This window comes from Chrysochloris asiatica, unplaced genomic scaffold (genome assembly GCF_000296735.1).
Source record: "Chrysochloris asiatica unplaced genomic scaffold, ChrAsi1.0 scaffold00020, whole genome shotgun sequence".
Classification (NCBI taxonomy): Eukaryota; Metazoa; Chordata; class Mammalia; order Afrosoricida; family Chrysochloridae; genus Chrysochloris; species Chrysochloris asiatica.
The window spans coordinates 17,974,615-17,991,716 of NW_006408538.1; the positions used below are offsets into that span (position 1 = coordinate 17,974,615).

General features: G+C 39.8%; 2 protein-coding genes and 1 pseudogene across 3 annotated transcripts in view; 1 reads left to right on the forward strand and 2 right to left on the reverse strand.

The window, feature by feature from the left end:
- The window catches only part of TTC18 (tetratricopeptide repeat domain 18), a 116,016-nt gene extending 111,495 nt beyond the window's left edge, over positions 1 to 4,521 (reverse strand). The window contains exons 1-2 of the mRNA XM_006837471.1: positions 4,459 to 4,521; positions 2,970 to 3,156 (exon numbers count right to left, since the gene is read on the reverse strand). Coding sequence (XP_006837534.1) covers positions 2,970 to 3,156; positions 4,459 to 4,521 — 250 coding nt within the window. The remainder of the gene's footprint in view (positions 1 to 2,969; positions 3,157 to 4,458) is intronic.
- A 6,725-nt stretch (positions 4,522 to 11,246) lies between these two features.
- ANXA7 (annexin A7) overlaps positions 11,247 to 17,102 on the reverse strand; it is a 49,175-nt gene continuing 43,319 nt past the window's right edge. Inside the window, exons 10-13 of one of the 2 annotated variants that reach the window (XM_006835887.1) lie at positions 13,712 to 13,882; positions 13,560 to 13,635; positions 12,352 to 12,464; positions 11,247 to 11,674 (exon numbers count right to left, since the gene is read on the reverse strand). In XM_006835887.1, coding sequence (XP_006835950.1) covers positions 11,552 to 11,674; positions 12,352 to 12,464; positions 13,560 to 13,635; positions 13,712 to 13,882 — 483 coding nt within the window. In that variant the 3' untranslated portion in view covers positions 11,247 to 11,551. The remainder of the gene's footprint in view (positions 11,675 to 12,351; positions 12,465 to 13,559; positions 13,636 to 13,711; positions 13,883 to 17,102) is intronic. The other variant, XM_006835886.1, reaches the window with a different exon arrangement.
- LOC102818837 lies at positions 16,328 to 16,727 on the forward strand (annotated as a pseudogene).

A 17,102-nucleotide genomic window follows, 5' to 3' on the forward strand; every position in this document is an offset into this window, starting at 1 on the left:
AATTTTGCACATCCTGATGTGGTGCTGTGGGTTAATGCACTGGACTGCAAAGTTGTTTGAATCACAAAGTCAGCGGTTCAAGCTCACCAATCATTACTTGGAAACCCTATATAGGGTCACTATGGGTCGAAATTGACTCAATGGCACTTGACAACAACAATGACTTCATTACAAATATGTTTTTTAAACAATATAAAAGAGGATTATCCACATGGACTTCACTGGATGGAATACACAAAAATCAAATTGATTACATCTGTAGAAAGAGATGGTAGAAAAGCTCCATATCATCAGCCAAAACAAGGCCAGAGGGAGACTGTGGAACAGACCATCAATTGTTCGTATGCAAGTTCAGGCTGAAGCTGAAGAAAATTAAAACAAGTACATGAGAGCAAACATATGACCTTGAACACAACCCGCCTAAATTTAGAGATCATCTCAAAAATAGGTTTGATGCATTAGACACTAATTATCAAAGACCAGACGAACTGTGGGATGACATCAAGAACATCATACAGAAAGAAAGCAAAAGGTCATTAAAAAGACAAGTAAGATAAAAAAGATCAAAATGGATGTCAGAAGAAACTCTGAAATTTGCTCTCCAACATAGAGATGCTAAAGCAAATGGAAGAAATGAGGAGGTAAAAAAGCTGAACAGAAAATTTCAAAGGGCAGCTAGAGAAGATAGTCAAATATTATAATGAAATATGCAAAGACCTGGAATTAGAAAACCAAAAGGGAAGAACATGCTCAGTATTTCTCAAGCTGAAAGAACCGAAGGAAAACTCAAGTCTCAACTTGTGATAGTAAAGGATACTTTGGGCCAAATACTGAATGATGCAGAAGTCATCAAAAGAAGATTTAAGAAATACACAGAGTCACTGTACAAAAATGAAATGGTCAATGTTCACCCATTTCAAGAGACAGCCTATGATCAAGAGCCAATGGTACTGAAGGAAAAAATCCAAGCTGCACTGAAGGCATTGGCAAAGAACCAGGCTCCGGGAACTGACAGACTACAAACGGAAAATCTCAACAAACAGGCAGCACCGAATGCACTCACTCAACTATGCCAATAAATCTGGAAGACAGCTATCTGGCCAACAGACTGACCGTATCTGTGCCCATTCCAGAGAGCGGTGACCCAACGGAATGCGGAAATCATCGTCAGTATCATTAACATCACATGCAAGTAAAATTTTGCTAAAGATAATTTTAAAAACAGCTGCAATACTACACTGACAGAGAACTGCCAGAGGTTCAAGCCAGAGTCAGATAAGGACGTGAAATGAGGGATATCATTGCTGACAGCAGATGGACCTTGGCTGAGAGCAGAGAATACCAGAAAAGTGTTTACAAGTGCTTTATTGACTATGCAAAGGCTTTCAGTTGTGTGGATCATGACAAACTATGGACCACGTTGCGGAGAATGAGTATTCGGGAACATGTAACTGTGCTCATAAGGATCCTGCACATTGAGCAAGATGCAGTCGTTCGAAAAGAACACTGATAGGTTTAAAATCATGTAAGATGTGTACCAGGATTGTATTCTTTTACCATATTTATTCAGTCTGTATGCTGAACAAATAATTCAAGAAGCTGCAGTATATGAAATAGAACACAGCATCAGGATTGGAGGAAGTCTCATTAACAACCTACGATATGAAGATGCTGGAAACAAAAAGGACTTAAAATACTTACTGATGAAGATCAAAGACCACAGCCTTCAGTATGGGTTGCACCACAATGTAAAGAAAATGAAATCATCCCCAACTGGACCAATAAATAACATCAAGATAAATGGAGAAAGGAGTGAAGTTGTCAAAGACTTCATTTTGCTTGGACCAACCAGCAACACCCATGGAAGTAGCAGTCAAGGTATCAAACAATGTACTGCATTAGAAAAATCCTCTACACAACATCTCTTTAAAGCATTGAAGCACAAAGATGTCAGTTTGAAGACTAAGGTGTGCCCAACCCAAGCCATGGTATTTCAGTAGCCTCATATGCATGTAAAAGTTGGAGAGTAAATAAGGAAGATCATAAAAGAACTGAGTTATGGTGTTGGAGAAGAATATTAAAAGTATCATGGACTGCTAGAAGAACAAACCAATTTGTGTTGGAAGAAGTAGAGCCAGAATGCTCCTCGGAAGACAGGATGGAGAGACATCGACTCTCATACTTGGGACGTACTGTCAGAGGGACCAGGCCCTGGGGAAGGCCATTATGCGAGGTAAAGTGGAGGGTCAGTGAAAAGAGAAAGACTCCTAATGAGATGGATTAGCACAGGGGCAGCAGCGATGGGCTCAAGCTTAACAATGATTGTGAGGACGGCGCAGGACTGGGCAGTGTTTCATTCTGCTGCGTATAATGTCACTGTGAGTCAGAATCGACTGGATGGCACTTAACAAAAACTAACTGTAGTACATTGAGTATATGGAAGTGCAGATAAAGTTGCCAAATAAAATACAGAATTTTCAATTAAATTTTAATTGTGGGTAACAAGAAGTATTGTTTAGCTTAAGTGTGTCCCATATAGTGTTTTGTTGTTGTTGTTGTTTTTGGTAGAAGGGAGCTGACTCCAGCAACCTAAGCATAATAAGTCTCGGAATACAAGGGAAGAGCTCACAATTCAGCGTGAGGGGATCTGTGTCATCAAGTCAGTTCCAACTCACAGTGACCTTGTATGGGTTTCCAAGGTGATAAATCTTTGTATCAGCAGAAAGCTTCATCTCTCTCTCACTTGAGCTTGAGGGGATATGAGCTGCAAAGCTTAGTCACATGTCAAAATGACATGACATAAAGTGATTAAAATTGTGGTGATGCTGCCTGAAGTAGGTAGGGCACAAAGCATACTGGGTTATTCCTAGATTAAGGAGGCAAAGTACCTTCAACCCTTTCATATTACGGCTACTACATAGCTTAAGGCTTGTCATTAATTAACTTTTTTTTTTCTAATGAGGACTTACAGAATACAGGTTTGTGAGCGAGGTCATCTAAAGTGATTCCTCCTTCAGGATTGAATTCAAAGCTGCTAGTGAAGTTGTATTTTGCAGTTCCATCTGAAGAAACAGAAATTTTTGCAGAGTCTCCCAGAACCACCTGATTGAATTCTGCACGAATATAGGTAATTGGAGTATCTCCTTTAAAACCTTTCTGTTGGCAGAAGTACACCACTTTACAATTATACTCAAATAGAGAATTGTCTTAAGCAGTGGGCAAACACATTTTGACTTGGGGTAAACAGCATTTTCCATGTTTGCTAGCAGGCTACATCACACATACAAAAAGGGGAGGTAGAAAGTCATTAAAAGATTTCAGTTGTAACTAAATGCAATATTCCATTTGAATGCCATATGCTGGATCTCTGAAAAATAACATTGTGTATCTGAATATAAAAGTATAGTGTGAAACATTAAAACTGCAATAAACACAGAGAAATCACCTCTAATCTCACTCTAACATAAGCACTATTAACATTTTCGAACATATTTTCTGGTGTTTTGCTGTGAATATATACTCAAATATACATATTTATGGGGTCCTGGTGTGGCTGTGGGACAATGCACTGGACCACAAAGTCAGTTTGAATCACAAGTTCAGCAGTTCAAATCCATCAGCCCCTTCTCAGAAACCCTATACAGGGTTGCTGTATGTCAGAAACGACTCGATGGCACTTATCAACAACAACATGCATATTTATATTTATACATTTAAAGATATATACATTTTTAAACAAAGTGGGGATCATTAATTACATACTATTTGAGAATTAGTTTTTAATTTTCATAGTAATGAATCTATTGTCATTTTGTTATTCTCCTAAAATGTTATTTTTATCACATCATACTATGGTGGTTTTGTGCGTTGAGTTGCTTCCGATTCATAGTGACCCTATACAGGATTTCCAAGGCTATAAAGCTTTATGGGAACTGAAAGCCTCATCTTTCTCCCGCAGAACAGCTGGAAGATTTGAACTGCTGACCTTTCAGTTAGCAGCCCAGCTCATAATCCATCCACTATGCCACCAGAACGCCTTATATCATACAATAATTTCATTAAATTCATCAAATGTAAGAGAAACTCCGGGACACTTCAACTCCTGAGAAGTGGGGCAGGGGGTGGAGGAGATGAAATTATATATGAACTGCTCTTTAAATTTGGTATTCAAACTGCTAAGTGTTTTACTATTAGGAAGAGCTCCAGACAGTCACGTGGCTTTCTGATCACAGACTGACAAGAATGGCTGAGGAGGAAGCCCCAGTGGGATATAAAGCGAGGGGGCCTGACCGATGAGGACGCAGAAAGAACCCTGCTCCTTCCACTGGGGAGCCCAGCTAGCCTTTCTCTAGCCACTGGGAGATAGATTTTGATGGCGAGATCTCAACTCTCAGACAAGCACACTTTCAAAACGAACAAGCAAACAAAGGACTTGTGGATTTCCAAAACTAACGTTACCAAATCATATCCATCTGTCACAGTGATCTGCACAGGCCGGCCTGTGGAGGACATCTGCTCCATGACAGAGACTATGCAAAGTCCCCTTTGGTCTTCTTTGATCTCTGTAAGGAGAATAAATAAAACTGCTCCTTCATGTACCATATAAACACAAGTCCCCACATTGCATCATACTCAATACCAAAGAGAACCTAGGAAATGCCATAGGTCCAGCACAGTTTTAGTCTCCCTCCCCAACCTTCACCGACTGATAGCAGTGCTTTAGGAAGCTGCTCATACGGATGATTTCATGGGTTAGTCCTAAAAAGATGCTTGCACATATAACTTACCCAATATGCACAAACCTTCTGAAAAGGAGACAGGAATGCTGTCGTCTACCTCTCATCTGCTATGTTCCACCTTCCACTTCCTTCATGGTGTTCTTTGGTAATTAAAAAAAATTTTTTTCTGAAACTTTTATTAGACCTTGGCGTGGTGCTGTAGACTAGGCACTAACTCACCAGCCGCTCTTGAAAACCCTATGCAGGGTTGATATGAATTGGAACCGACTTGATGGCACACAATCACAACTTTAAGGGTTATTAAAATCTCTGCTTTACAAAAAAATATTTGAAAGTAAGAAACAAGCAGCTATACAGAATGTGCAGTCCACTGGAAAAGTTCCCAACATAGGTCTTGTTGAGTTAGAGATCGTTTCTAATTATTTTACCACACTAAAGATATAAACAATTTCAAAAATAATGTTTTTGTTGTTTTAAAATCATGCTTTCTGACTCAATCCAAGTAGAATTTAGCAACTTAACTTACACATTTAATTTGGACATACTAAACTGAGTGTGTCAGACTGAGATACAAAAAAAAAAAAAAAACCCAAAAAGGACTGTCCTTAAACAACCATTGAAGAATGACCAGATATACTGTGGTAAGGAAAAAATCTTCCTTAGCACAACTTTCCTGGCCTTTTTCTCATCACAGCTTTCAGTTTTCTAAATATTCCTCATAATAAGCTCCTGTGACTATCCTGTGCCCTTTGACAAAATGGATCAAGATTACCCCTTTGGAGTCCCAAAATATATCTGCCAAAATCTAAGCTGATGTGTCTGCCTTGAGTCCACTGGCTCAGCAGATCCCCATGAAGTTACTTTCTGATTGGCCCTGGCTCTCTGGATCATACTGGTAAACCCAAGACTCATACCAAGTTACAGTTTGTTCCATGAAATCATCTTCTTTAACTTTGATCTGATGGAAATATCAACTCTTAGAGATAACTCATCTTTGCACAACACTTTTGGCACATATCCTTTTAAGCACCCTAACCCTGGTGGTTGGAGTGTGGTGGCTGGTTGGATAAGCACTGGACTGTGAACCACAAGATCAGCAATTGGAGTCCACCAGTTTGTCTATGGGAGCACAATCAGGTTTTCTGCTCCCAGAAAGATTTACAGCCTCAGAAACCTTATATAGGGTTGCTATGTCCTGGTGTGGTGCTGTGGGTTAATGTGCCAGACTGCAAAGCCGTTTGAACTGCAAGGTCGGCGGTTCAAGCTCACCAGCTGCTCCTCGGAAACGCTATACAGGGTCGCTATGGGTTGGAACCAACTCGACAGCACTTAACAACAACAGCTTGAGTCAGGACCAACTTGAGAGCATTTAATAACCTTGGTGTGGCGCTACAGGATAAGCAATGGACTGATAACTGCAAGTTCAACAGTTCAAACCCCAAACCCAGCGACTCTCATAAACCCTACACACTATGAGTCAGAGCTGATTCGACAGCAAACAACAGCAATAAGACTAAAACAAGTATGTAACAGAGGACTTGTCTGCAGCCATCCATGGAGCACAGAAACACACGGCAACATGTCTTGGTTGGAATATACCCATATACGTATGATCTGGAACCCGAATACACATATTTTTTACTGACCCTCATACTGTTGTTTAAATTCCTTTGAGCCGGTTCCAAGTCATAGCAACCCTGTATAGGCTTTACAAGGAGTGGCTGGTGGGTTTGAACTGCCAACCTAATGGTTAGTAATCCAATGCTTATTATCCTAAAAAGTGCCACACCAGTACACCCTCATGTCATTGTCTTAGGCCCTTTAACCAACCAAATTAAGTTAAACATTTGCATGACATCCAAGGTCCTCTAGGATCTAACTGTGCCAATCAACTTCTTCCCTTACCTAAGGACCTATGCTCTCTGGCTTCCTTAGTTTTCAAAGACAACTCATACTTAGTGACTTCTGTGCTTTTGCATTTTTCCTTTCTTCAGGAATTCTCTCTCCCTCCCTTCTCTCATTATCTTGACAAATTCTACGAATCCTTTACAATCCGGCAGAAACGCAGAAACGTTTCTCAGTCCCTGAAGCCTACCTACCCTGCCTAGTCCATGACAGAAACATTTGCTCTTCCTTTGAATTCTTTTAGCATTTTTCTCTTCTGCCACTGACCATATGCTGTCTTGTGGGATTTAAAAGATCATGTTTCCACTGGGCAAATAAACGGGGAATCTAAGGTGGAAACAGATTACTGACACATTGTGGGGAACTATCTGTGTATAAACTGCTGAATCTAAAACGAATCTGTTTTGTAAACCTTCACTTACACCACAATAAAAAATTTTAAAAAAAAACCTTGTTTCCCTTCCTACTTACTGTGTCCCCAAATACCTAACTTTTCTGAGCCTGTTTCACTTTATGCAAAATAGGTATTGTAACTTCTGACCTATTCCAGATTTGCTGTATCCTTTAACAGTAAAATGATTGCAGGAAGCACCACATAAATGATATTATTAAGTAACGCTTTCGCAACGTGCTCAATTAATAAAATTGACAAAAAGAAACCTGTCTTATCTTTACTGTCCCTAAGTGCCTGGTTTCATCCCTTTTGTAAAAAAAAGCATTCAGTTTATTTGTACAAATGAATGCAGGAAACTGTCATCTGCTCAGAAGAAGCAGAAGAGAAGAGTCACACTATAAACAGGTTAAAGGAAAAGGCGATGTGTCGAGGTCTAGCGTGCGTTATAACGAGCCACGGATCTCTATGGACACGAGGAAGCTGGGTTTCCGTCTCCGAGTGGGAGGGTTACGGTTGGCTAGCATGTCGGCGTCCGCGGCATTTAGGGCCGAACCGGAGCGGAGCCGTGTGGGAGGAGATATTAGACTTTCAGCCTGACACCATGTGAAGGAGCAGAAATTTGGAATACGGAGAGTGTGGAAACTGGGCCAGAAGAGTAAGCCGGGAGGAGCGGGTTTTCGGAGTAACCGCGTCTTACCTGAGGCAGCCGCAAAAGTGTTTTTTGCTACTATAGCAACCAATTACATCTCGCGAGAACTTATTTTCTGTAAACACCGCACGTTTAATCCAAGTTTCGCGATAGCACCTGTTATGTTGTTGTTGTTGTTGTTGTTGTTAAGTGCCGTCGAGTATGAGCAACGCGGAAAGCTGGTCGTGGGTGAGTTTCTGCGCCTGCGTTTCGCAACCGGCGTGCAAACTACCTGGGTCCCTGCGGGTGTGGCGCTTGTAGGATCAGCGCTGGGCTGCAAACCATAAAGTCTGCAGTTCAAACCCACAAGCTACTGTGAGGCGGAACCCGCTCGGCGGCACCTAACAACAACAACAACAGTAGCCTTTTGGTCATGTGGCCAAGTCCAGCTTTCTGTGAAAAATGCAAGTTTAAGACTGAGACTCACGCGCGCGCACTGCTTGTGAGAGTGCAAAAATCAGATTTAGAGATAAGGCTTTCTGTATCCGAGATGTAAAAGCCTCGGAAACCCTCTACAGGGTCCCTATGAGTCGGATCGACTCACAGCACATAACAATACGGGTGTACTAGAACAGCCAATCTTTGGTTAGCTGCTAAGCAGTCATTGTACCACCTAAGGACTTTCATTAGTAATTAAGGAAAATGCAAGTCAAACCACTGTGAGATAATTTACACTCACCAAGAAGGCTACAATAAAAAAGAAAAACATTTAATGTTAGTGATGAGAGGAGAAATTGGAGTCCTCCTTCATTACTGGTGTGGTTATAAAATGGTGCCAGCTACTTTGTGAAAACACTTTAGTTCTTTAAAAAGTTAAACAGCTGTCCAAGGTGTGTACCCAAATTGAAAATGTTATGTCCACGCTAAAATTATACACAAATGTTCATACTAGCATTATTCATAATAATCCCAAAGCGGAAACAACCCAAATGTCAATCAACAGATGATCAACACCAGGGGGCTTCAAAGAGTTAATAGGATATTCTCATCTTTTAATTCCATTTGTCCATGTACTGTTTGCAGACCCCCATGTATACAATGCAATATTTTCAGCCTAAAAAGAATTGAGACATGCTGCAATGTGGATGAAATGTTGAAAACATGCTAATTGGAAGACCTCAAACACAAAGGGCTATAAACTGTATGTTTTCACCTATATGTAAAGGCAAATTCAGAGACAGAAAGTAGATAATGGTTGCCAGAAAGTAAATCATTGGTGGAGAGAGGAGGTAATGGAGAATAGCTGCTACAGGGCAGCTAATTACTTATTAAAGCTCTTCTAGTCAGCTTTCTGTGCTCTGTGATGTACTATAAATCCTCAGCTCTATGCCTGTGGTTGTAAAACCATTGTGAAGTGAGCTGTTAATGAGGCAGGATAAGGATGCCTCCACTTTACTAGAGGATGTGGTCACCACCACCACCCTTAGTTTCCCTTGGGCATGGTCTGACTTCAATTTCCAGCATTGTTTTGGCAAAGCTCTCTCTCTTGCCCTGGATCTTGCATCTGGCTCATTATGTCTGACCTCCAGTTCTTTATACTGTGGGTCCATCACCTGACCTAATTTACATGCTCCCTCAGCCACCTGCAACCTGTCATCTGACCTGCTGATTTGAGTCTCAATTCCTGACTATGTGAGTGAAAAGATTCCTCCAGATTGGTCTCTGATTTGGTACTTGCCAGCCTCAACAATTGCATGAGCCATTTCCCTTGGCAGTTGTGAGTTCTGAGACAGTGCAGTGTGTTGCAGAACCCTGGGATGTGAAGGAGGGGAGGAATGGTCACTGATATGAAGAATTATGGAGCGCTGTAACATGTTGGAGTCCTGGTATGGCTAATGCGTCAGACTGCAAAGTCGTTTGAACCACAGGGTTGGTGGTTCAAGCTCACCAGCTGCTCCTTGGAAACCCTATACAAGGTCACTATGGGTCAGAATCAACTCGACGGCACTTAACAACAACGTTAACATGTTGGGAAAGTTGGACACTTGAGATGTCTTTAGCCTCCATTAGGTAGAAACCAGTCTTGTGATCTTTTTGAATGAAATTATTCCGGCAACTGCTATTGGCTGTGAGGTTTCTTTTGGGGGTGATGAAAAAACGTTCTGAAAATGACTGGTGACACTTGCAGAACTTTATACATTAAAAGCCATGAAATTTGAAAGAGGAAACCTTATGGTCTGTTAATTATCTCAAATTTTCTAAAAAGTTAAAATATGCATTGTTCATGTCTTTCCTTTTCTACCTCTTCTTTATTGAATCCCATCACTTAAAAAAAAATTTTTTTTATAGACAATTTTTTTTTTTTAATAGTGGTTTGGGTAGAAGTTTATAGAGCAAATTTGTTTTCAACCGTTTACACATACTTTGTTTTGTAGCATTAGTTTCAATTCCCTCAATGTAACAGCGCTCTTCCCACTTCCTCCCTGGGTTCCCAGTATCCATTCATGCTTGCCTTCAGAGCTTCGTTGTGGAGCAAATTCCTTTGTTTTCCCACGGTTGAGGAGCAGGTGCCTCACAAGTGTTACAGTTTACTTTCCCGCCTGTCTGTTGTTGGTTGCAAGGGGATTCACAGGGGGAGCTCAGTTCAGGTTTGATGGGTGTCTAAGGGCCAGACTCAGTAAGTCTGGTCTGTCTTTTATGATTTTGAATTTTCTGCATTCAGTTCGGGACCTTCTTTGTTCTCGATCATTGTGGCTGCTAGTGTTACTGCTCTGGCACCATCTTCGAGTCTCCGGGTCATGAAGGCCGTGGTTCTCATGATTCATTAGTCCTTTGGATTAATTGTTTCCTTGAGTCTTTATCAATTTCACCACTTTATAATTTACATTTTCAACCCCAGATCAAAGTTTAACTTTTTAAAATGAAACTTTTAAATAAAAGAATTAATTACATCAATCTTAGCCTGTTGTGGATTCCTGGTGTGGCGATAAGTCCACTAAGATAGCACTGAACTGCTAACCAAAAGGTTGGTGGTTCAAACCCACCAGCCTCTCCTCAGAAACTCTATACAGGGTCACTATGAGTCGGAACCGACTCGTCAGCACTTAACAACACAATAGAGATCTTTACAGATAAAAAAATTAGTAGAAATAAAAGTAGTCTATGTAATTTATTCTATAAACATATTAATCCCTTTTAAAGTTGCTACAGGTAACACTAGATTCCTAGTATGGCACTGTAGGATACCCCAAGGACTGCTAGCCACAAGGTCGGAGGTTCAAACCCACCAGCCACTCCTAGGAAACCCTATACAGGGTTGGTATGAGTTGGAACTGCCTCGACAGCACTTAACCACAAACAAGAGATAACACTAATCTGTTTTTTCTGTGGAAAGAAGAGTTTATGAATTTAGAATACCAGTTTATGCAAAAGGAAATATAAATTACTTTTCTGGGTCAAGAGCTGAATTTGAGAAGAAACACAGTTTTGACATACTACTAACTAACTTCAATGGACCTAGTGATTATGACAAGCAGTTTTCAGCAGCCCTTTTTTTTATACAAAATTATCACACAGATTTAGAGATGATTGTGATTTTTATTCAATTTGATACCTTGACTAGAATTAAAGCAGTGAGAATTATGCTTTACAAACAATGCATTATTACTACAGCATTGTGATATGGCTTTACACTGATTGTATATGGAGAAAAAAAATGTCAGAATTAAGGCAATAACAACATGTGCGAATCCAGCACATTACCCTGACACAGTCCTCGGTAAAAAGCTCTTTTGGTTAGGTAACGGTTGATGTGGTTACATGCAGCCAGTCACTGTTTTGAAGGCTAAGCTCTGGATAGAAAATCCATTCATACAACAATCTCTCCTACTGGCCCACAATGGCCAGAAGCAACTTCCGGTAATCTCCACTGGTGTCACTTGCAATCGTTGTGCCCAGGGTCTTCTGATACAGCTGATTGAACATTTGTTTTATTTGTACAAGGTCAATCTGCATAAAAAATGAGATTTCTGATGTTAGATAAAAGGAACCACAAAGAAAATCAGTAATTATGACAATTATTATTTAATAGTGAAAGAATCCTAATTATAATCACAGCAAGAACCATTTTATAAGGAGCATTCCTACCAATTGCCCAATGAAAGTCTGATTCACTGCTCTCTAAAAATACTGGCTGAAACATCATACCAGCTTCATTTATTATTTAAAAATAGTAAGTCATTTAAAAAACATTTGGCTAATTTTAGGTAGGGAGGTCACAAGTAAAAATATTCAACTGATTTATAACTGACAAAAGATGCTATATTTCAAGTCTTTGATATCCAGTTAGATGACTATGCCTAAGTCTTTCACACAACTTTTTACATTTTATAAGGAAAATGAAAATCAAAAGATCAGCGTCTTCCACCTCCCATAAACCAGTATTCACCACAGAACTTCTCAAGTAGAAAAATCTCTCGGTATTCTCTTCCTTGCAGCACAGTTGTGTGTTTCACTGATACAAGCCTTGATCACAGCATGGAGAAAGTGAATACTGGGCTCTTAGTCTCTGTCAGCATGGACAAAGAGAGCTCTTTCTCAACATCTCCTCAGAGATTGGCAACCAGCTGAGGAATGCTTAAGCAATCACCACCAAAAACCAAGAGCAGGTAAGAGGAAAGGCTCACCTCACTTCGAGTGACCACGATCCTAACCAGGGTAGAGTCATCTGTACCAGCACCTTTCATCGAGGCGTAAAGCCTCTCAGCAAAGAAGGCAGGGCGGCTCAGGGCACACTGCACTGCAAGTGAGAAGTGTTTCAGACACAGTCAAAATCGGCGAAGCTACCCCCAACTTCACTCATCACTTCTGGCCTGCTATGCTTATTTTCTGTGCAATCAAGTCAGAAATCTGAGATGAGCTGGAAATGTTCTCCACCTTGATTTTTCTCAGCCCCTATTCTTTTTAGCTGTATCAGACAAACTACCTTCAATTCTAGAAGATTCTTTTTGGCTAATAAATCCCACTCTCCATAATTGTGGTGACTTAGATTCTTTATATTTTCACTTAAAGGAGAGAATCATAGCAACGGTGCTCCAGTTAATATCCTATTTAAGAGGAATACTGACAGACACCTGAATTTTAGAAGTATGTATTTGGTAAAAGATGAATATGAGATACACACTCTAAAAGAAAAAGTAAAGATTTGAGCAAAGATTTGAAAATGATGTTCAAGCATCTGGTAAAATTTCTTATACAGGAAAATATACTTAAGCAAAGTTTCTTCCTTCAGATGATAGAGACATACTAATTTTACATCATTTTAAGACATTCTGTTCTTATTACCACTCTCCTTAGTTCAATATTATCCAAAAAAAAATGAAATTTCCAATCCATTAGGCATCTATTAAGACAACAAAATTTTTTGTAATTTCAAAAGGAAAAGGGTTTCACTGGGATGAGTATATGACAGGTAGTTTTTGAGCTCAGGGAAACTCTCTATGGTGGAGCTTGTGGTTCTTTGGGCTCCTCCATTCCCTTCTTCAAGGAAGAGGAGCATTCTGTACCATGTTTTTCCATGGTCCTCAAGAAGGGCAGAATAAAGGCCAAGTAACTCAAAAGTGCCCTATTTGACCACACCATCAGCCATTCATAGGGAATTGCATCTAAAGAAATGAGCTCAGCTTCAGTCTAAGGGGATTCCAGGAAAGCTATGATAATTATCATCACCGAAAGAGGACTTTCTGCTCTGCAAAGATTTAAAGCCCCAGAAACCCTATACAGTGTTGATGAGTTGTAATCAACTCAGAGACACTTAACAACAACAACGGGTACAACTATTCAAAAGCCCCACTCATTTAAAAACAACCCAAAGCAAAGCATAAAAGTATCTCACAGATGGCTTTCAAACCACTTTCGACGTTTCCAGAAAACTCCCGGCAAACACTACTGACCAAATCTCGATTAGCCATCTGCAATAAAAAGAATAAGGATTAAAATATTTTCACATCTTCAAATCAAAGTCAAATCTTCAAGAGAAGTTCATACCCTGGAATAAGCCTCCATGGTAGCTTTCAGCTGAGGAAAGCTTCTTGTGGCAAGAACCATGTTAAAGCAGGATTCATCTGTCCCTAGTCTCCCTTCGCCAGCCTGAAAGAGACGCTGAGCATCTTCCTGAGCCATCTGATGGTTTACATTCTGGTTCTCATCACGGTTTCCCTGTAAAAGAAGAACGCGGGAATTGGAAGAAAGGAAATACAAGTTCTACTGAGAGACAAATAAAATGTTGAGAGACTATAATAACAATGTTAAGTGCCATCCACTCAGTTTTGACTCAGAGTGATCCTGTATAAGGTTTCATAAGAATGGCTGGTAGGTTTGAACTGTTGACCTTGAGATCAGCAGAGCAGTGCTTATCCAACAGCGACACACTAGGACTCCAATACAGCCACTTTCAAATGTAAAGAGACTGTTTATTGAAGATTAAGGTATAAAGTTTGTCAAGCATGTCTTTCATTTCCAAAGAAACTATACTAGTATAACTAGAACTTTATTACATTTCATCTTGAATTAAAATATGATCACAATTTAATGAGGTCATGTTAAAATGAGTGATTTTCAGGGTTTTGAGAGTTAAATTAACCCAGAAAAGAGGCAATAAAGATTGCTGTTGTTAAGTGCTATTGAGTCACTTCCAATTCATAGCAACCCTGTATAGGGTTTCTGAGGAGCGGCTGGTGAGCTTGAACCACTGACCTTGTGGCTCAAACCGACCTTGCAGTCCAGTGCTTGTCCTACAGCACCACACCATTAGAGTAGAAATAAATGAATTAGAAAACAGAAAAACAATTGAAAGAAACAAGACATGAAGTTAGTTCTTTGAAAGGATTGACAAACCTTTGGAAACTCTAACAAAAGAAGAAGATGCAAATACCACATAAGAAATGCTATGGTGACACTAAAAGACAACCAACAGAAATAAAAAGGAAAGCAGAATTGTATCCAATGAATTTGAAAATATAGGAAAAAAGAGTAAAATTTTAGATAACCATGAAAACCTAAACAGACATATGTAACAGAAGAAGAAAACGGATCAGGTAATTAAAAACCTCTCAACAACAAAAAGTCTGGGTCCAAATGGCATTACTGGAGAATTCTACATAACATTCATACAAGAGCTGATACCAATTTTACTCAAACCATTCCAGAACACAGAAAAGGATGGAAAACTCCCGAACACATTTTATGAAGCAAGCATAACCCTCATAGCAAAATCAGGTAGAGACATCAATGAAAAAGTTATAGACTAATAACCCTCATGAGCATAGATGCAAAAATTCTCAACAAAATCATAGCCAATATAATTCAGTAATGTATCAAAAAAAATCCCACAAAAGCATCATGACTAAGTGCAATTCATTCCAGGGATACAAGGATGGTTCAATATTAGAAAAACAATCAATGTAATCCACCATATAAATAAAACAAAGGAAAAGAATCACATGATCACAATGACTGATGCAGAAAAGGCATTTGACAAAATCTAACATCTATTCCTGACAAAAACTCACAACAAAGTAGGGATTAAAGGGAAATTCCTCAACATAATTAAAAGCATATATTCAAATCCAACAGATTCAAATCTCAATGGAGAGAAAGTGAAAGCATTCCCTTTGCCAACAGGAAACAGACAAGGATGCCCTTTATCACCACTTCTATTCAGTATTGTGTTGGAAGTCTTAGTCCGAGCTATAAGGCAAGAAAGGGCTATTAAATTCACAAAAAAGAAGTAAAACCCTAATTGCAGATGATATGATCCTACAAATAGAAAACCCCAAAGATTCAGCAAGAAAATTATTGGAACTTCTTGAAAGATTTAGCAAAGTGGAAGGTACAAGCAAGATCAGTAAACAAAATCAGTTGGACTACTATATACTAACAAAGACAATTCTAAATAGGAAAACAACACCATTTACAATAGCCACCCCAAAAATGCAATTCTTAGGAATAAATCTAACCAGAGAAACAAAAGACCTGTACAAAGAAAACTGCAAAACAGTACTACAAGAAATCAACAGACTTACAAAAATGGAAGACTGTATCAAACTCATGTACAGGAAGAATTAACACTACGAAAATGTCAATACTACCCAAATCAATCTATATAGATATAACACAACCACATCATTCTGTAAAGAGTTGGAAAAACTGATCACTCACTTTCTATGGAAAGGAAAGAGACCCTGGATAAGCGAAGCTTTACTTAATAAGCACAAAGTTGAGACCTCTCACTTTCTAAGCTCAAATTTTACTATACTGCCACAGTACTTAAAACAGCCACACATATGAGTTTGAAAGAGAATATTTGTACATAGGTACAAACACAACTGTGTATGCTGTGGAGCATACAGTGGACAAAATGATGGAAACTTGTTAGATATTATCAAACATCTTAAGACAATGAGATGCAAGGCCTCTCTATAGTCTCAGGGGACACCATGGTCAATTAGCACAACATAGTCCACAAAGACAATATTTCACATCCTACTTTGGTGAGCAGAGTCTGGGTTCTTAAAAGCTCATGAGTGGGGGGCGTGGGGCCTGGGCAGGGCGGTAGCAAAAGGCCTGTCGTGACAGCATGGCACGGCCCATCCTGTCCTCGCCATGAGGCCGCAGCAGGCGCCGGTGTCCAGGAAGGTCTTCATTCAGCGAGACTACAGCAGCGGGATATGCTGCCAGTTCCAGACCAAATTCCCCGCGGAGTTGGAGAACCGGATTGATAGGCAACAGTTTGAAGAAACCATTCGAACTCTAAATAACCTTTATGCAGAAGCAAAAAAGCTTGGGGGCCAGTCATATCTTGAAGGCTGTTTGGCTTGTTTAACAGCATACACCATCTTTTTATGCATGGAAACGCATTATGAGAAGGTTCTGAAGAAAGTCTCCAAATACATTCAAGAGCAGAATGAGAAGATATATGCTCCCCAAGGCCTCCTTCTGACAGATCCCATTGAGAGAGGACTTTGAGTTATTGAAATTACCATTTATGAAGACAGAGGCATGAGCAGTAGAAGATAAACCTTAGTGTTAAAGATCCCACCTCAAACTGGGACTCTCCTCTGTCCACTGGCTGATCGCAGAGCGTCCCCTACCTACTCTCCAGAGCATCCTTCCTTTGTATCTGCTGCCAGAGCCATGGTGCCATTTACTCCAAGGACTTCACTTACTACGATTCCATGCCTGGGGTGACCTCTCGCCACTCAGCATCCACTTTGTGTCTCTAAATTGTGTAAGACTCTAATCTTTTGGTTAGTTTCTGAGAAAACACAATGAAGGATTTCACTTTTTTACTCAAAGCTGTTTAATAAAATTATGCAGTTGGTCTGCCCAATGCAAAGTTAATTTTGATCTGCCACTATTGGGTTCTCTTGGTTCCTTG